This window comes from Fragaria vesca, linkage group LG6 (genome assembly GCF_000184155.1).
Source record: "Fragaria vesca subsp. vesca linkage group LG6, FraVesHawaii_1.0, whole genome shotgun sequence".
In the NCBI taxonomy this organism is placed as follows: Eukaryota; Viridiplantae; Streptophyta; class Magnoliopsida; order Rosales; family Rosaceae; genus Fragaria; species Fragaria vesca.
The window spans coordinates 20583081-20603888 of NC_020496.1; the positions used below are offsets into that span (position 1 = coordinate 20583081).

The 20808-nt window shown below is 38.1% G+C and overlaps 3 protein-coding genes and 1 pseudogene across 4 annotated transcripts; all 4 read right to left on the reverse strand.

The window, feature by feature from the left end:
* Nucleotides 1-403: 403 nt before the first annotated feature.
* Nucleotides 404-5374, reverse strand: LOC101305096. The gene is made up of 11 exons (XM_004305544.1): nt 5306-5374; nt 5126-5230; nt 3257-3343; nt 3001-3038; nt 2834-2915; nt 2534-2640; nt 2292-2451; nt 2131-2223; nt 1865-1988; nt 1415-1457; nt 404-1007 (listed from the first exon to the last, which is right to left on the reverse strand). Exons 2-11 carry the CDS (start codon nt 5180-5182, stop codon nt 404-406), a joined length of 1395 nt encoding a protein of 464 aa, XP_004305592.1. The 5' UTR covers nt 5183-5230; nt 5306-5374.
* A 2353-nt stretch (nt 5375-7727) lies between these two features.
* LOC101305395 (acetylglutamate kinase, chloroplastic-like) lies at nt 7728-9054 on the reverse strand. Its single transcript, XM_004305545.1, has one exon. The coding sequence runs from the start codon at nt 9052-9054 to the stop codon at nt 8029-8031; it is 1026 nt and encodes a 341-aa protein (XP_004305593.1). The 3' UTR covers nt 7728-8028.
* A 2484-nt stretch (nt 9055-11538) lies between these two features.
* LOC101305686 (primary amine oxidase-like) lies at nt 11539-14379 on the reverse strand. The gene is made up of 5 exons (XM_004305546.1): nt 13598-14379; nt 12685-13063; nt 12488-12601; nt 11865-12403; nt 11539-11737 (listed from the first exon to the last, which is right to left on the reverse strand). Exons 1-5 carry the CDS (start codon nt 14377-14379, stop codon nt 11539-11541), a joined length of 2013 nt encoding a protein of 670 aa, XP_004305594.1.
* A 1151-nt stretch (nt 14380-15530) lies between these two features.
* LOC101292615 lies at nt 15531-18613 on the reverse strand (annotated as a pseudogene). The gene is made up of 13 exons (XR_184972.1): nt 18511-18613; nt 18013-18066; nt 17885-17929; nt 17743-17803; nt 17553-17591; nt 17353-17420; nt 17138-17216; nt 16997-17037; nt 16428-16540; nt 16225-16305; nt 15994-16088; nt 15809-15873; nt 15531-15670 (listed from the first exon to the last, which is right to left on the reverse strand). The product of XR_184972.1 is annotated as an exosome complex component RRP41-like (transcript).
* Nucleotides 18614-20808: the final 2195 nt, after the last annotated feature.

The window sequence follows — 20808 nt, forward strand, 5'->3', positions numbered from 1 at the left end:
TGGTATGTTCATGAAGAACGCTTTAGAAAGACCATCTTTTCAATACAGTTACTAATTATGCATACCGTTGAAGAACGCTTAAGAAAGACCATCTGGAATTTCAAAAAGACTCGACAGCAAGTTGCTGAGATTTACTTTTGATCAAACTAGGAGACAGACTCGTACTTTCTTTCAAGATCTCCATATATGCTGATGGAGCCTGATGCGAAACATATTACTCAAAACCCAGGCTGCATACTGCATCAAGTAAACATCAATGCCCGCAACTGAGGGATGATGCCATGGGTTACAAAACAAGAGCTCATAATGGATTTACAAAATTATGTTCTCCTTAGAACCAAAGTTGAGCATCTTCCGCTATACACCTACTTGCTTAACAGATTTTGCTTCAGGATGGATACTTCTAGCTTTCACTGACTTCTTCCGGATCAGTTTCTGAAGATGGGTTTTTGTGCTCCAAAGTCTGGCTGTTTTCATGTCCCTCTGAGTTTTCATCCTCAGAGTCTTGGATCACAACAGAGTCAAGGGCAGAGTTGCAGACAGGTCTTTGTCTCAACCTATTCTTAGCACCAGAGTTCCTGTTTTCCACAACTTGACGATTAGTGCCTCCAGCTAGTCTTGAACTCCACCGCACACCACAAGCTGGCCATTTTTGGGACATGTCATCAGTCTGAGCATTGTTCTTCACTTGCTTAGAACTGCGTTTGTCACTGAGATCACCATCTTCTTCTTCTTCTTCATTGTCCTCATCCTTGGTGCCATCATCCCAATTGTTATCATCCTCGTCATCACCAGCATCTCCAAGCATGTCACTTTCAGTGTTACTAGAGTGGTAACCAGAATCCCCATCATCATTCTTACCAGAATCCTTATTATCACTGTTTGCGGAGTGACTTTCTTTATCTGAATATTCTGAGTTGGTGTCTCTTTCTGGGGCATCATTGTTAGCTGTGTCATTCCTTCTACTCTTCCTTTCTTGCACTTTCTCTTCAGTAGTTTTCCTCTTACTGAACAAAAGGTAAAACTAATCGGTCAGAAAAATTGAGCACAGGAAAAGAACAGACGATGTCATGTATAACTAATTCTGGAGCCATGAGCTGACAATAAAGAAATTTACGAAGAGAATAAAATGCAGCATAGATTACGAAAAAGTAACATATGTAGAGGGTAGATAAATCTGAAAATAACTTTTTATTATTTCAACTTTTGCAATTGATGCAGGTCTGTAGATTCCCTTTTAATAGAGCAACAAAAGTGTTCCCTACCACCCATAAGGGGAAGAGTATGTGCTTCTCTACTTTGTGGATGTGATTATGGTGCACCAATGAAAAGGATTATAACAATACTTCGTACAGAAGCCATGAAGCAACAAAGATCATTTCTTCGACTGCAAAGATACAGTCAGATATCTTACTTTGTGACTTTTATAGCCTCATGAATTACCCGGTCATAATCATCTGCATATTATCCACAAGAGCAGACATTAGAATGTAAGGATATAAAACAAGAAATTTAGGAAGTCACCATAGTGATACCAGTATGCAACCACAACAAAATAAGGAATCATTCCTCTTTTTAATCCAATTTTTCAAAGTTTGTACTGAAATATCCCTAATATCCCAGGCATCATATTGAAGGATGTTAGTTAAGGTAGAATATGATCCAATTACTACTTTCCACATCAATTGCAACTTACTATGTAATGACTATGGGGCATTCATTAGAGTTATATTCTACAACTTCTGACCATAACCTTCTCAGATGGGCACCGTTTCATTTTATCATACTGCAACAATGACTTAGGGTTCACAAGGAGATTGCTTAAATTTAGCTATGACTCACCAAACAAAATTTGCACCCTTACCAAATGTGTAGTTGACAGTCCTACGGTTGCGACAGGAACGTGTAATTCCAGCACCATAAAAGTTTGTTAAAAGATTCTGCTGCCTCTCTTGACTTAGTTTCTTTTTCAGTTCCCTTTCTTTCTTCTGCAGCACACATCATTTTTTGCATGAATACCAAAGAATACAAGAATAAGACTGAATAAAGTTCACTGGTAAATTGCTACTGAACCACTAATGATTAAGCATTCTTAAAATGAATAGCCACAAAAAGATAGCAAAACATTACCTTCTGAAGTTTCTCAAGAGCAGGAATAGCATCAGTTTCAATACTCTTAGCGGCATCACGTTCTCCTGCAACTTTGCTTGATGAGAGTTCATCCTGTCATTACAGCAAGGAATAGTTAATGATGGATTTCAGTCCTGGAATAAACAAAATGTTTGACTTACTATAACTTTCTGAAATTCATCGAGGTTGGTTGCTACTGTTTCCCACTGGAAACTGATATTTGGTAGGTTCAAACCCCCTTTCCCCTTAACATTTTTCTTCGACTCGATGACAGTTACTTCCTTGTATAATCTATGACCAATTATTGTATTTCCATCATACCTGACAAAGATATTGTAAGTGATATAAAAACCAATTTTTATATTGGACACATGAAATTCACCATGACATATCAAAGGATTACCAATAAGAAGTTCCCTTTTCGTCTCCTCCTATCTTATCCTTGCGGAATGAAGAAATTTCAGTTCCTTCTTTCAGGGCATCATTAATATAAGCCACTGCATCATCTTGCTGGATACAAAAAGAATGAGTAGATTATTTCACACAACCAGAAATTGAAGGGGAAAACAAAACAGACACCTGTATATGTATTGACATGTTCAGGCACAACGACAATTGCTAACATAAAGCTAGGATGTTTGGTAGTCACAAAGCATGTACACCACATGATTAAGAAACACAAAAATGACAAAGGAGTAACTACATCGGCTCGGAGTTCACAGAGTGCTTTTAACATAAGTAGACGCTCTGTCGGATCAAGTCCTTTATAGCGTGATATTTCCTCTCTGCAGGAAAAAAAAAAAAACTGTCTTTACTTAATATCACATTTTGAATCTAATAATGTATAGTCAATCTAGCTTGTTTCCATACCCTTTAGCTACCACAAGTGGAATCTTCCCCTCAGCAACCTGCAGTAATGAAAAAGATATTCAGCTGCAGGTTATACACGTACTAACACAAAATTCCTACTGTCTACCAGATTTTCTTTACTAACTGGCTAATCATCAGGAAAAAATGAGAAAAAACTGAGCTGAATAAACCTCATGTATTTATGTTATGGACAGACTAAACAAATTTTCCAAACAAATTCAGCAAGTCTTGCATTTTTCATTGAAAAAGGACTCACCCATGGCCACCACGTTACAAGTTTCTTACAAAGAACAGTCACCCATGCATCAGAACCATCCAGTGTTTTACTCGCTGGTGGTGTTCCCTGAAAAAACCACAGGTCATAGAAATGAAATGAAGATGACCATATGTGTAAAAAGAATGAAAATAGACACAGATGACCCAGACACGATGAGATGCACCACTCATGGTGTGGTTTTCTTGTTACAGATTACTCAAATTTATTGTTTAAAAATATTAACCAGCATTTCCAAAAAAATAATAATAATTCATATTTATTTTGCTGAATCAACCTGCCTTTTGCAGTTTGCCAAAATACAGCATGAGAAATCCATTCTTATCATATCAAGGTTTAGTAGAAAGCTTCAACATCCAATGGTAACTAAATATCAATAAAGGAAAATCATAGCAAGTGCTAAGAGCCCTCAGTCCAGGTAAATCCATGTTTCACATTAGAACCCATCAAACCAAGCCAACTATGGCAGTAGCATAGCCATATATATGGCATCTCACAAGCCACAACAGAAAAGTGAATATAATATCATATACTATTAAAAGTATGTACAACAGATAACCAAACATATGATTAATATGGCTTAAACAAGTGTAAACAATCTAAGGACATCAGTTATATGATGACTGCATTTACGAAGTAAATAGTCTATCATAAATGCAGTCATTACATGATAAAGAAAAGGTAGCAAATACACGTGTGATCTAAGGCTTTTGGGTAATCAAAGATCTGATACCATGAGTCCATGATCACACAATCAGATCATGACAGTGACACCAAACAGAAAATTTTTCATATATCCAATGAATTCATCACAAATTTCAGATTTTCTAGTCAACAACAATTAGGTCGACTTCTTGAATTATATACTTCAAAATCTGATTTGTGAACCAGAATATCGGCAATACTTGAGGAATCTAACAGAATAAGACCAATGAGATAACAATCAAGATATATCCAGAGTCAGTTTCAGCAATTTGATGCATAACCACTGTTTAAAATTTTAAACAAGTGCAAATTCTCTAAAGTTGAAGTATTCATATTCACTAAAGAGAAAACTCACAAGTACAAATTCATCAAAGGTGAAGGGATAGAAGGTCCCAGACCGTATGTGGTCCAGAAAAGATTCTTAAAACCAGACCTAGATAATATATGGGGCAAAGGGAAAAGGGAGAGAACTGATATCTAGAGATGCTTCTCAAAATTGTCATACTAGGAGAAAAAAATACTCTTTCTACCAGACACGGCATAAAAATGTGTTCATAATCTTTTAAAGATAAAGACTCAATTCATCAAGGCCATAGGAAGAATTTGACATCATGCGATGCATCAAACTGGACGAAATGAGTTCACGTTTGATGCTCTTGTGCTACAGAACCATTATGCTCCCTTCCTAGTAATAAAAGCTAGACTCCAACTGAGTCTTCACTCTCCACCAAAACAAACTATCCGTTCAACCACGCTATTCCAGAAAAAGGATCATATAAGATAACCAAATGTGGGCAAACGTAACCCATAACGACTAGTTGGAAACAAGAACATGAAAGAGCTCAACTAGTATACTCCTGCTTCGTTTAAGTTTCAGTAAACAACATTACCAGGCTGAACATTTGTGGTAAAACAATCAGGCTACCAGTTAAATCATATAACTACCACAAGGACCGAACATGGTTTAGTTCAAATCCATCAAAGGCACAATATACTCTTTACAGCATAAATTTTTACGTTCAAGCACAACCCAGATGAACCTTTGGTCACACATTGCTAAACAAAAGAGGAATAAAGGTAGCATTTCGAACCCAATTTCATACCAAACAGTAAAAACAAGTTGATTGAGTAGAGACAAAACAAGACCTTCAAAAGGGCAATGTGAAGCTGAGCAAGTGAATCGTTTGGGGTTACCAAACCCATCTCGATCTCTTCCGCCGATGCTTTAGTCCCAATCACTGGCTCAAACACCTAAACACAAAAAATCAAAAACTCATAACTACAAAAACCAATCGAATCTCACTCCGAAACCCCGAAAGATAGGACCTTTCACCGTTAAAAAGTTGAAGACGGAGGCTAGCTCCCACCGCTTACGGAGCTTCGCAATCTCATCATCCTGATCGTCCATCTTTACGTCTTCCTCCGCCGGCCGCTTTTCTTTTCCGGAGAGGACCTCCGTCGCCGGCTGTGCCACGCGGCCGGACCGCCGAACCCCGGCCATCTGGAGATGCTTACACAGAGAGAGAGAGAGAGAGAGAGAGAGAGGGGAGGAGAAGGGGCTTGAGATTTTGGGAGGGAGAGGTGATTTTCCCGCCTAAATGTTTTATTTTACCCACAGCTTGTGGTGAAGGTTATATTTCTAGGTTATTTTCAAGGTCAGTCTTTTGGATTCTCAGACTCTCTTTCTCTTTCTATCAGACTCGAAACGCACCGTTTTTGGCAGTTTCAGATCTCACTAGGATTATGCACCTTCCTACAAGCTTAATTGGCTGCTTTTGGGAGTAGCAGGTTTATTTGTGTTTAAGTTCCTTTTTTATTTTGTTTGTGAAGAAAGGCGTGTGGATGGAAGAACATTGCTCTTATGTTACATTGGTCGTAGCAAGTCTTTTAACTTGAGCATTACTTTGAAGAAGCTCGTCCCTAAATCACATTTCATGAACTTAGGTTCCCCCAATGCCATACATGTTCATACTCCCTTACATTGTTTGTTGTGATTTTTGTGTTTTAGAAAGGTAACAACTTTATATAATATGATCCAAACTTACAAACTTAAATGGTTACGTATGAAAAATGTTTAATTTCAATCACAGAGCTAACTATAGACTTAGACAATTAGTACCAAGCTTCCCCTTATATACTACATCAGAGAGGTGGCTGGACCATTGGCGCCAATGCATAGTATATCTCATCCAAGCAGTTACAGCACGAATTGAAGCAGACGGGATATCCTTCATCTTGGCTGCAAGCCCGGTGACATTCACGTAAGCAGAGATGTGCCTTTGCGATAACACTGCTATGTAGTTTTTTGTGTCCCACCTGCATTGACAACTATCTAAGACCAGGAAGTGGTTTGTAAACGAAGCGAAACATATTGAACAATGATCGAGACCTTAAAAACCCCATAACAAGATCATTGAGAATCAATTATATAATTTGCAAGGACCTGAACAAATCAAACCTAAGAAAGGTTAATAACTATACACTCCTTCAGCTTTACACAGTTCAAAGTAGAGGTTACAGTTACACTTGCAGACCATATTAATTAGACACACAAGGGCAACAAAGAAAGAGCAGCACGCAAGAATGAAGAATTGGGGTCTGGTTTTCTTTGCTCTTCTGCTTCTTCAAACCAAAGGCGTGTCCAATTTATATATCCTGAATAGAATCACCTAGTATGCTAGTGGGTTCAGTGCCTACTGGTTAATGTACGTCACAGTTAAGACGAGTAAAATTTCAGGGTTGTTATTTCTTAACATGATCCGATTGCAAAACCAAAAGCATAACATGAAAATCTCAAGTACTAGAGTCATTTAAAAGTAACTTACATAGCTGAATTCACATCCAAAGTCTTTTGTGCATGTGTAATTAATGAGTCCACCTCTGCAGGACGTTCCCACACCAGCAGCAGAGTTGCCAGGGGAACTGGAAGTCAGGAAGAAGACCCCCCGACATAGAAAGATGACGATTATGACGAACGCAATGAACATTATTACATCAGTCTCTGACAGACTTGGACGATCTTGAGCTGCTGGCATTTTCTTCTTTGATTTTGTTTTTCGATTAAATCTTTCAAGGGAGGAGGTTGGTGATAGAAGAAGCAGAGAGTTTGTTTGGTCTGAGAGAAGAAGAGAGTTTAGCCAAGGTTGAAGGTCTCTGTTAAAATGGGATGTTCAACTAAAGGATTCATGATTTATTCTAATCTTTTCGTTTTTATAGAATGAAGATAAGACGTGTTTGGTAGGAGAATCCAAATTAATCAAGCTAGGAATCTAGGAATTGCAGACTAGGTTCCAAACTTCTCTCTACCCTATTAAATGTTGTTCATTTTTAGAGTGTTCTTTGTAGCTACCATTTTGTTCAAGTAGCCAGAGAGGGAAATAACCAAGCGTCACACATCTTGTTGATATTGATTGGGTTCGAGTGTTTGACAAGATAATTTGACTTGTGCTGATCAGGTACTGATTTGTGTGTATTGCTTGTTTTACATATCGTATTTTCAAAAATAAAAGCCTTACTTTTATATTTAAGAAGCTCATTATGCTTAGTATTCAGGGAGAGGAAGTTGATGGAGAAAGCATATGAAATCATTGCATATCAAAGAAGTGGTGATTGCATATGAAATGCATTCATGTCTAATTGTCCTGAATGAATAATAGCAGAAGGAATTAGAGATGGATAGTAATGGCTGGGGAGGCATCCTTCCTGCTGTATTCAGAAATCACAGAAAGCTTGCCTTGTCAAGTCCAATGGCAAACTATGTTCATGGCCATAAGCCATAATTTCAGAATCAAAAAGAGGGAGAGGCTTCTCTATTTCTGAAGCACATTTTGTGTCTTCGAATCTGACTCAAATCGGAAAATGAATCCCTGAAGAACACCACTCGATTGATCATATCATCAAGTCACCCCAATCAATCGAGATTGCACAGTCACACGAAACAAGAAGCAACTCAAATTTCACCAATTAGACTCATAATCTCAAACTAGTCCATTACAGCTCTAATAGAAATCAAGTCGCACAAGAAAACTAACCCAACAGGGTTTAGGGTTTTAGCCAGTGATCATAGTCCCAGCTCCTTCATCAGTCAAAACCTCAAGCAACAGAGAATGTGGTTTCCGGCCATCAATAATACTAGCAGTCCTCACTCCCTGAGCCAATGACCTGACGCAGCAGCTCACTTTCGGAATCATCCCTCCTCCGATTTTCCCATCCTCCATCATCTTCTTCACTCCTTTAATATCAATCTCCTTCACCAAGCTACTCGCATCCTCTCGGTCCTCCAAGATTCCGGCCACGTCAGTCAGCAGAATCAGCTTCTCCGCCCCCAGCGCCGCCGAGATTTCTCCGGCCACCGTGTCCGCATTGATGTTGTACTGCTGCCCGGACTCATCCGACGCCACGGAAGCGATCACCGGAATGTGGCCGTCGTCAACGATCGACCGGAGAATCGTCGGGTCCACACGCGCCACCTCCCCGACGAACCCTAATTTCGTGGCGTTCGGGGCGGGGCGGGCGGTGATGAGCCCGCCGTCGGAGCCGCAGAGCCCGATCGCCTTCACGCCTTCCCGGTTGATCAGCGAGACCAGATTCTTGTTGACCTTCCCGGCGAGGACCATGGAGACGATCTCCATCGTCGCGGCGTCGGTGACGCGCAGGCCGTCGTGGAAGTTGACCTCGATGTTGAGGCGCTTGAGCCAAAGGTTGATCTCCGGGCCGCCGCCGTGGACGAGAATCGGGCGGAGGCCGACGCAGGCGAGGAGGACGAGGTCTCTGACGACGGTGGCCTGGAGGCTCGCGTCCTTCATGGCGGCGCCGCCGTATTTCACCACGATGGTTTTGCCCCGAAATTTCCGGATGAAAGGTAGGGACTCGGAGAGAATGTCGACCCGGAGCTGACCCGGAGTGGGCAGGGTCGGGTCCGGGGCGTGTTGGGCTTTGATTGGAAGAGAGTGCGGCGGTTTGGGGCGGAAGGTGAGGCGGGTGTTGGGGAGGAGAAGATTGCGGCGGGTTTTAAGGGAAGGGAATGAGAGAGATGGAGGAGAAGGGTTTAGTAGGGTTTCGGAAGCGCCCAACATTTTGAGAGAGAGGAAAACTGGGATTCGGGTCGGGCGTGGATGACGAAGATGATGGAGATGGTTGTGGCGGCTTTGCTGGGTTTATAAACCAGAGAGAAGTGTTTCTTACCCGAATTGAAGAAAGTGAGACAGTAAAATTTATATTTACTGTGGGTACTGGTACCTCAAAGTGTGATTTATAATGAAACTAGAATTATACCCGCGCCTTGGCGCGGTGTATACATTTACGGTGTGTTTGGACGTGGGTGAATTTCCGAGAATTTAATAAAAAATAAGGAATTCTCAATTTCTTAGGACGGTTTTTCTCGTTTGGATACTTATCTCATGGAATTAGCAATTTTCACAGAAAAATAATCGTGAAATTTGGGAGCTTAAATTTTCGACTTGAATTCCTTACAAAATAAGCATCATTTGTCAATTTCTTTAACTAAGATTAGTCTGAATACAAATTCTTGTCATTTTAAAACTCTACATCATGAAATCCAAACAATGAAATTCTCAATTAATAGGATTTAAATTCATGGAATTGTATTTTGAAATTTCTATGGACACATCATGAAATTCAAACAATGGAATTCTCAATTAATAGGATTTAAATTCATGACATTGTAATTCCCATGATTTTAAAATTTCTATGGACATTAAAATTACTTTATCCAAAAACAACGTTATGAAGCTGGTCAATGGGTTAATTGATTGATATAAATCTTTCTGATATGTACTTCAAAGAATTTTATACATGTAAATTATACTCAGCTGTTATACTGATTATATATCTAGAGTTAATGACAATATTGTGGTTTCTTAAAAATAACAGGGGCAAAATGGTCAGTATATCCGCTCCTTAGCACGGTGTAGTATCTACATTATGTATATTCCACATATGTATAAGAGTTATCACAAAAACAACTTTTATATAACAAAATATCTAGTCTTGTATTCTACCCAAAATATAAATGCTCCAATTGTTTTTATTTGTAAGATTTAGGAGACAGAAGAAAAGTTTAAATTACATGTCTAGAAAATCTAAATTACCTATCTAGTCTTGTATCCTATCTAGAAAAATCTAAATTACCTGTTTCAGAAAAAATAAAAAATAAAGAATTCACTGTTGTTAATGAACAGGGTAAAAACACTGTTCATAGGCTGAATACAAATTCTAAAATTCCCGATTTGAATTCCTCATAAAATAAGCGTCATTTATCGATTCCCTTAACTAAGATTAGTCTGAGTACAAATTTTTGTCATTTTAAAACTCTATATCATGAAATCCAAACAATGAAATTCTTAATTAATAGGATTTAAATTCATGAAATAGTAATTCTTATAATTTTAAAATTTCTATGGACATTAAAATTACTTGATCCAAAAACAACGTTATGAAGCTGGTCAATGGTTAATTGATTGATAGAAATGTTTCTGATATGTACTTCATAGAATATTATACATACAAATTATACCCAGCTATTATACTGATTATATATCTAGGGTTAATGAAAATATTGTGGTTTCTTAAAAATAACAGGGGCAAAATTCTTGGTGCGGTGTAGTTTCCACGTTATGCATATTCCACTTATGTATAAGAGCTATTACAAAAACAACTTTTATACAACAAAACATCTAGTATTGTATTTTACCCAAAATATAAATGTTCTAATTATTTTGATTTGTAAGATTTAGGATGCAGAAGAAAAGTAAAAAATGGAAGGCAAAAAAATCTTTGCTAAGAGAAAGCTTATCTAAAAAAAATCTAAATTACCTGTTTTCAAAGAAAAAAAAATCACTGTTCATATGCCTATGATATGAACAGTCGACCAAGCTTTAATAATAGATAAATAACGGCGGGTGTGGGAAAAAACCAATCTAACAAGGTTTTGTGGCTCTGATACGATGTTTGAAACTTCGAATAGATACCGACCAATTAAAACTCTATCCGGCCGCTTGAGATAAATCAATTAATCTCATGTGTTGTACGTTTTTCATGAAAAAAACCAATCAAGCTAGCGACCACGACCACCGGACCACGAGTACGTATGGAGTCCTTCTGCTATGGACCATCGATCTGCTTCACCGGAAAGTGAACCTTACGGCAGACAAAAGAACCAGACAGATCTAGACTCGAGACCACTGGTCTTTCAATCTGTTACACATGATTGGTATTAAGGTAAAAATGCCATTTTGGCAGTTATGCAAAGAGAATGAACGAATGAACTAAAAGCCAAGGAAGTCTGATGCATCAAACAACTGCATATATATAAAAACGATGGATCGAAATTAAAAGCGAACGAAGAAATTGAGAGGAAATGTTTCCAAATATTATAATTTCCTGCTTGCATGCATGAATGTACCAGGGAATCTAACTGGTGACCACTGACAAGCAAGATCGGAGAGATGCAGGTTTAATAGAACCCGGCCCCTTGTGCATAATGCAAAGTTTAGGCAAGAAAGTAAAGTGCGCATATATAATGCAAACCCTAGTTAAGATTATTTAGTGCAGTTAGGCAAGTGCTCATGCTTAGGAGGGATTGCTTTAAGCACCGGATTGCTCTCGAAGAAATTGGTTGGCCGGAGCTCAAATCCACCGCTTAATGTTGGCATCACCGGAAAGTCTTCTTGGCAAGGAACATGGTGAAATCCCATGGTGTACCATAACACTATGTCCTTATTCTCAATCTCTCGGTTCCTGCACATGATCATATATTGTTTAAGGAGACTAATTAAATAGCTAATACAGAAAAATTAAGTTGCAAATTTAAGTTTCCCCTCCGGAAATGTTAATATTGTGACTGATAAAATAGCTAATTAACTACCTGAGGCTCCAAGTAGCCAAAGTGTCATCTCCACGGCTCTGATCCATGAACTGACCTCCTGCCCATTTTTCCGACTTGTTATAAGGTGTGACCCATACATTGTAGTTGGTGAAGGCACCTCGGATTTGTGGGTAATCGTCATGGGACAAAAGTGGGTTTGATACTGATCCTGGGATTAGCCGATACCCTATGTTGTTTCCAGGTTTTGTTTTCTTGTTAGGGTTTATCAAGACTAGGTCAGCTGGCTTCAAACCCAGTTGAATTTTTGCATCTGATTCTGTCTTCGCTGTTTCGCTAACAACTGTCCAGTAACTCTTTCTCGGTGAGCTATGATCTGTTACTCTTTTTGTCACCAGATTGTTCTTGACAAAGGAGTTGGCTTCGCCATCCACATCGAGATCAAGATAGTAGGTTAAAAAGTGATCATGGTATACCCCGAGGGTGTAATCTGCAAGCAATGTACCATAAGCATCCTCCTTTATTTGATCAGTATGTGTGTATGGCGCCCCCTTCACCTCTAGTATTCCTGTTAGTCCAACCTGTTGAGAGAGAGAAGAAACTGTCTTGTTAAATGAAATTATGAATCAAGGGACTGGATATAACAGTTCATCATATGAACGTACCCCAAACTTGATCGAACCGCTTGGCTTAAATTCCCAGTCAAGTACATAATCATAGTTCCCCACAGTCGAAACCATCCTCACTATCAAGTTCACCTCTGGTCTAACCTCGGTTATCTACGTACATTAAAACCATATTAAGCTCTCGTATAAGATATCACAAATTTGTTTAGATCAAAACTGAAAATGAATTTTCTTACTCCTGGAATTACTGTTTCAGTGTGCCGCCACAAGGCACTCCCAGCATGTTGCTCAAATATGCAAAAAGCATTTGTTATATTCACCGGAGTCCCATCTGAGTTAGCATAGTGAGCGTCCATGAATACAGCATTTTCAGGGCAATCGGTCAAGGGCTCTAGGGGCGAAGCAGATTGACCAAACCCAAATTCACCGGCGTCGAAGAAGGTCTTGTAGTACCATTCTTCAGTTGGGTCCATGTATGGCACAAATAGCTCGGATATGAATGATCTGTACAATACTTGACGGTATGTTGCCTTTTCGACGTCAAAAATCGATGCAGTAGAAATTACCGGACCAGCTCGAACATCGAATCCGAGATGGAAGACCCAGTTAGCCCAACTGAATTATTCAGAAAACACAATTAAGCAGGCTCTCCTAACTCAGTCGGGAATACACTATTTGCCACCACATTTTTAAAAACTTAGGCCATACAGACACCCGCTAATAGGGAGTTTCATATTTTACTTGATCATTAAGCAGCAAATATCATATATAAAAATGGGAAAGATGTGATTAATTAGGTACGGTCTAAGATGCATGACCTATCAGCTACCACCTTCTTGGCCTCTTGGGTGTGCATGGTGGCTTTAGTATACATAGCTAACGTACATACGTTAAACAGAAAACTAGCTTAGACTTGGCAACATCAAGATTCGTTTAGATTCAACATCTCTTTTCTCTCTTTTTTTGGATGGACATCTCGACAACTAGGACAAAATAGGCACGTCGACATTTTGGACCGGGTCGATGCATACTCTCAACTCAAAATTATAACTTACCATTCTCTAGTGATAATCTACTATTCTACTTGTCTTATTTGTTTGAAGGTATGCATGTTTTTGAATGTTTTCTCCCATATGTGAGAAATGATACCTTATTGTGTGCCCGTCAATCTTAAACCCAGGTCCGTCTGGCTGCACAATGGCGAAACCATTAAATCTGGGACCGAAAGGTGGCTTCTGCTTCGACAGCCGATACTCGGTTCCTTGAGCTTTCGGCACCGGAACCCTATCCCGGTCATAATACTCAGCTATCTTTAGTTCATCAAGATCAACCACCAGTGATATTCCCTCCAAGGGCCTCATGTACAAGTTAGGTGTTCCCTCAATATAGTAACACAAAACTTTGATCACTCTTTTCTTATGTTCTTCGCCAAACCACCCGACTGAAAACGTGGTGCAAACCACCTCGGACAAGTTATGCCCCCTCTTCTTCACCGAGTTGATAAATGGTTTGTAGGACAGTGGGAGCTCACTTGCGACTGTTTGTTCATCAAATGTTAGCAAAGGGTAGCCGTGTCCACCGTAGACCTTATCGGAGACTACGGAACGAGTTGATAAGTCCACTACCATCTCGTGGGAGTGTTTGTCGAGCCTTGTTATGACAAAGGCTCGGCGAGGTAGGGTTTTGGGTTTTGGTTTTGGTTTCGACAGCCATGACTTGACTAGGGATTTGTCTGGCTCGTCTAAGGCTATGTACTGGAAAGTGAGGTTGTGGATGGAGCTGGGGTAAGATTTTCTGACGATAGTTCGGACCCGAGTGAACTCAGACTGGGTTAGAGGGTCTAGTGGGTGGTACCGGCCGAGGCATGGGATTGGTGAGAAGGTGAAGAAGGAAGAGAGAAAGAAGAAGAGCATCAAAGTTGAAGAAGCCATGCCAGCTTCTCCGTGCATGTTGAAGAAGAAAATGTTATAGTTTTGTTCATAAATAAGCTAATATATAATTCTGGTGCAGTTAAGTAATTACTACGTCGGAGCTTTATTTAAAATCGAATAATAGTCAACAACTACTTCTAAGTACTAAACTGTGCATGCCGAAACTTCTTAATTTTCAATGAACTTGAACTTTGAACCGGAAAAAATAACTTGCTGCAATTACAGTCTTTAGAAAACTGTAAGTCTATATATAATTAATCAAACTTTACTGTAGGATCCGTATGATTTGGGTCTTCGAATATGGTAACATGCCTTTTAATTTACATGTGCACTTTGCTCAAAAATTCATCTTGATCATGTTCATTTATCAACTGTTTGTTACAATTTCGAAGTACATACTAGGTAAAAGTAGAACATAACCTTATCTTAGTCTACGAGTCATAAAATTTTCTAACTATTAGTTTAGCTTGCTCTCATATGCTAGCTGTCAACTTATTGAGAAATTGTCAAGGTCGTACGAGATTGTGACACTGAAGCTAATGCTTTTGTATTATCTCCCAAGTTTTCTTCATTGAAAAGTTTGAACATAATTAGCAAACTGATAAGGATTCATAGTTAGTCTTCCCACTCTTCCCATGAGTCTCTGTCCAGAGAGATTAACAGAATAGATTTACTAAACATTTAACAATCATGTCGTCAGTCTTTTCTTAATCACACTGGGATTAAAGCATTATATTAGCCAATAATCACAAATAGGCAGTGAGAATAGAATAGAACAGTCAAGAATGTCCTCTTCTTTTGTTGCTCTTATTTTTTGACTTCTTTGATATATGAACTCTACTTTGCCTGGGTTTCTTTCTAATTTCATTATCATGCGTCTTGGTCTAGATAGGGATTGTCACAACACTATCAACTTAACCAGAAATCTCAATACAAGAACTTCTCATAAGGCGGCTTTTGCTGCAGTTTCAAACACGACATTTGCAACTCCATATCAAAGAGCAATGACATGTCTAACTTGTCTTCCTTGATGCTTTGAAATGTAAAACACTTATGAAAATGAAGGAGTTTTGATTATCTTACTAACAGTCAACAATCCACACTATGATAATCACATCAGACCCAAAACAAATATTTGGTTTGGTTAGTAGCTTCGTTTCAGCAGCACGGCAGCACATCACCAAAATTAACCAATTTCGCCGATGTTACTACTACCAGATTCCAAAACAAACTCTCCATTTGGGGGTGGGGGGTACAATAACCATCATCCACCATCTACACAGTAGCCAGCCTAAAAGTATATCACAAAACACAAATTAAAAATTAAAAAATAAATAAATAAAGAGGGGGGGAATTGGGCGCACAAGTGACGGTTAGACTTGATAAAATTGTTGTCATCAGTTCAAGTTTCCTAAAGAATGTTCATCACCTTAACAAGCTCTGAAATTATGTTCCTCGAAGATACTCCAATTGCTTTGTATTCGCCAGTAATATCTGTCATAAGACTCATTAAGCAGTGGTCATCCACATGACAACAGATAACTTTTCATTTGAAAAAAACAATAAGTAAAAAATAAAAAATAAGAAGTAAGAAGTAAAAAGCGCTTATATTACTTCTCTAATGTAATCTGCAACTGCCTTGCACCCTTCTATTGCAAGTTGCTTTACATTTTCAAAAGTATCCAAGGACAACTTAGCATCCATCTGCATTGAATAATATCACAAATGAGCGGTTTACAGCAGAAGGCACTGATTGATATGCCCAAGGTTAACTAAAACAGTTATCGTAACTTAAAATTGAGAAGAGACGATTAGATCACAGATTTTGATTTTAAGAACCTGAAGAAAGAGTCGCTTTGTCCAACTTCGGCATAATTCCTAAAGTGACATCAGCACCTCCAGCACTATCTTCTATATAGTTTAAATCTGTCAAGCCAATAAAAGTAAGGTCTTAATAATTTGTACTTTTGTAGTACCGGTATGAAGGCATTATAGGGAACCCAACAAAATGTATTATATGTAAAATAGAAATTTAAGTGAATATTTACCGAGTAGAGGTGTGTTATTAAGGTACCCAGCACTGCAGGAAGTGACAAGATCTCTCATTGGAATTCCAGCATCTGCAAGGGCCAGGGTTGCAGCATTGATACATGCAGATCTAGTTCTTGCAACAACATAAAATGCGGAAGCATTGAGTAGATAATTAAACTCACAAATAGATCTTCTTATTCTTAATTGAACCGGTGAGGCAGCCTAGTATCAAAATTAAAAGTGATACACAGAAGTGCTTTGGGAACAGTCCCACTTGAATACAATGAAAAAAATAAAAAAACAATAGCAAACAGTCAACTCACAGCATACTTGGACCCTTAATGAGAATGGCCTTAAACAGAAGTACCACAATGCAAACTAGTTGACAACATGCAATGAATTAAGAAGGCCTCTTTTTCTCAACAAATAAGCCTGAATCTACTATATATTGGATAACAGAGGATCAAGCATGAGTTGGTGCAAACACAGAAAAAAAAAAAAAAAAAAAGGAAAGCAGCCTTGACATTACATAATCTGAAAGTACAGTTTATCAACAGGACTTAGGACCGCATAGAGGCATTGATATTTACCTCCATCTGCTTGGAGAATTTGCACAACAATGTCTATCTGCAAAAAACATATACAAGGTACAAGACTTTAGACAAGAAAAACTACAAACTCAAGCAGGAAAAATTCCCAATATAATACAACTGAAGCTGAGACAAACCTGAGACCGAGGCATTAAGTTTGTCAAAATGCATTCTTCCATGGTTTGGCGAATAACTAGAGATATCTCAGTGGATCTCCTGAGAGCATCAAGGACAGACATATTGGTCATCAACATTAGTCGAGTAAAGGATACAAAACCGTCATGCTAAACTTAAATACAAGATGATCTCAAGCACATATGCCTGGAGACTCAAAAGGGATAGAACATATAACCTATCACCCTTCGGTTTTCTCATCCGATCTCCGGTACTGAAATTTGCCATGGCGTATTCACATCTCACCTATATATATCAACAATTACAGAGAGCCGGTATACTTAGAGAGATAATAAATGCCTCTTAAGTTAACATCTTAAGCATCACAGACATAAGTTTAGTTTAGTTTAGCTTAATAGACAGGACAAATTATATTACCAATGCATTGGCATTCAGTTGTTGGCTCCTATTTTGGACCTGAAAAACAAAGTAAAAATTAGCAATAGCTTGAATGGATATACATCTAAAATGTGATGAGATTTTTGAATAGATAATGAGTGTGCATGTTAGCTATAACTTTAGCTCGTAACTGAACAGCATTAGAAACCCACAAGAAAAAGTGACTGACCTCTCTGGGGCCATATACAGCAGCAATAACTTTGGTGTTACCCATTTCGAACATAGCAGAACTGAAATTTGATATGCAAGATAAATTAGTACCAACATAAAAAGAAGTTACAAAAACAGGAAGAAAGGTTTAGTGTTAGCACCCGTCGGCTTTTTTTGGATACAACACCAGCTCGAATGTGCCTCACCTGAGATCAAATTAAAAAGAAAATTAACCAACTCATCACAGAAAAAATTCAACACAAAAGAAAATCAGAGAATAGACGAATACTTCCATGGGACGGCGACCAACTAAGCGAAAACCTTCAGGGCTTACGAACTCCATCTGTTGCAATATCATAACAATTAAATTACAAAACTCTTACTAACAAGGGATAATAGTCATAATACTAGAAAATACAATCATCATCTAACATTTTAACATCAGAGAACCAAACTGCAAGAACATCGCAGTTTACTATTAGTTTCTGGCAACTACTTGCATTACTTCATCTTTAACCAAAGTTTCTGACTTTATGCAAAGTTCACTCTCAAACAAATCTCTGTTTCTTAAAAACGAAATATGCCGGTAAAGAAACATACCCAATAACTCATTCCAATATTTCAAACCCACAAATTCCCAATTCTTATCTCAATCGAAATTCGGAAACAAACCAGTAACCCATTCAACAATCTAAGACTCAAAATTAAACACAGAACCGAATAACAATACGATTGTCAATGAACAAATAGATAAAGAAACAGTACTGATTCAGGACAATAATGGCACCTTATTACGGGCGGTGAGTTCGGGCAGTACGGTGGTGGCTGATTGTAGCTGCGTCGGTTGAGTAGAACCGTGCGGAGGAGAACAGGGAGACTTTGGAGGGTTTAAGGACTAAGGAGAGCCTGGGTACAGTTTAAACTTTCTCAGTGTGATACGTGGATTTTGGCTAAATCCTTTTATTTTTCGTTTTTCTTCGTTCACTCAAAATTATATCTCCTATCTCCTATTCCCAACAAAAAAAAAAAAAAAACCCAAAAAACCAAATTAATCCATGTTTAGATCTCCTAATTTCCTTCTTCTTCTTTTTAATTTTTTAATCATTTTTGAAACAACATATAAGCACATTCTTCGAGCGCATTTCATGTCAGTGATGTATTAAAAGTTTTTTTGGCTTCGGATAGATTCTTATATTTGCTACCTTTTGCGAATATATGGTGCATGTCTCTCGGTGACCCCATTTCCTTTCCCAACCCATGCGATCAGCGGAAGGACATCGTAGTAGTGCATGTGCCTCTCGCATTGTATGTGCCTTGTGGTGCGAATCTTGTGACAATTCCTAGGTCGTTGTTTGACCTCTCGGATACGGAACATTCGGTACAAGTAACCCAACACTTATTGAGTAATCTCAAACATTAATATATGTAATCAATATTTTTTTAATACTAATAAAAGTGTAATTTGATATTATCTAACCGTCTATTTTGGTTGCTGCAAGTGCCCCTTGATGCACTGAATACTCACAAAATATATATTCGATAAGAAAAAGATGCCCGATCGGAAGTCATACTTTGCCATCAGATCCACATGAGGTACCACCGATGGTGATAAACATGTTAACTCCGCTTTTTAGCTAAATTTCTACCCTAGGTTCCACTTTGGCATCAATTTGTTACCCTGGATTTCATTTTAGACAATTTGATACCCTAGATTTTCGTAATTAGCCAATTCGCTATTTGAAGTATTATGTCTGCCAACTACCCTATGTATTCAAAACTAAGGTGAAAATCCAATTTGCTACCCTAAATATATATGTTTCAAATTGTTCATTTCTTCATCCAAACATTAATAATTTTGAAAATCTAAGGTGAACTATGGTCAATCTTGAAATTTTGATAAGTAAATTGTCAAAATTGATTCATCTTGAAAGTGTAAATTAAGTATATCAAATTTGATGGAGGGATAGCAAACTCGCTAAAATATAATCTTAGGTAGCAAATTGGCTAATTTAGAAAACCTATGGTAACAAATTGGCAGTAATAATACTTAGGGTAGCGAATTGGCTAATTTAGAAAACCTACGGTAACAAATTGGCTGAAATAAAACCTACGGTAGCAAATTGACATCAAGATGAAACCTAGCTAGGGTTGTAATTTGGAAATTATGCCTAATTTATATGTCAAAGCCAAAAATATGTCATTCATAAAAGAGGTAATTCTGGGAGGTCGTTCATTCTAGGAGTGACTTCCAAACATATATAGTTCTGTTTTGTTCAATATATGTGTCACTCATATGCTAAATAGCTTAACACTTCCGAAAACTGTCCAAACTAACAACAATCAAATTTGAACTTTACCCAAAGCATTGGTGAAGCAGAGCGGATTCAGTGCACCATGGTGTTTTGAACCACTCATGTGGGTCCTATATGTTCTAGCATATATTCTCAAAATATATATTAGATACAAAAAAGATATTCGATTGGAAGTCATACTTTGCCATCAGCTCCACATGAGGTACCACCGATGACGATAAACATGTTAACTCCGCTTTTTAGCCAAATTGCGACTATAGGTTACACCTTGGTATCAATTTACTACCCTAGGTTTCATTTCAGCCAATTTGCTACCATAGGTTTTCGTAATTATCCAATTCGCTACCTTAAGTATTTTTTGTGCCAATTTGTTACCTACGTATTCAAAAGTAGCCAATTTGCTACCTCTTTGTCATTTCAAATTGTCCATTTCTTCATCCAAACATTAATAATTTTGAAAATCTAAATGATCAATCTTGAAATTTTGATAAGTAAATTGCCCAAATCGGTTTATCTTGAAAGTGTAAAGTATAGCAAATTTGATGGAAGGATAGTAAACTGGCTAAAATAAAACCTTAGGTGGCAATTGGCTAATTTAGAAAACCTATGGTAACAAATTGGCTTAAATAAAACCTACAGTAGCAAACTGACACCAAGATGAAACCTAGGGTAGTAATTTAGCAATTATGCCTAATTTATATGTCAAAGCCAAAAATATGTCAATCGTAAAAAAGAGAATTTTGGGACGTCGTTCATTTTGGGAGTGACTTCCA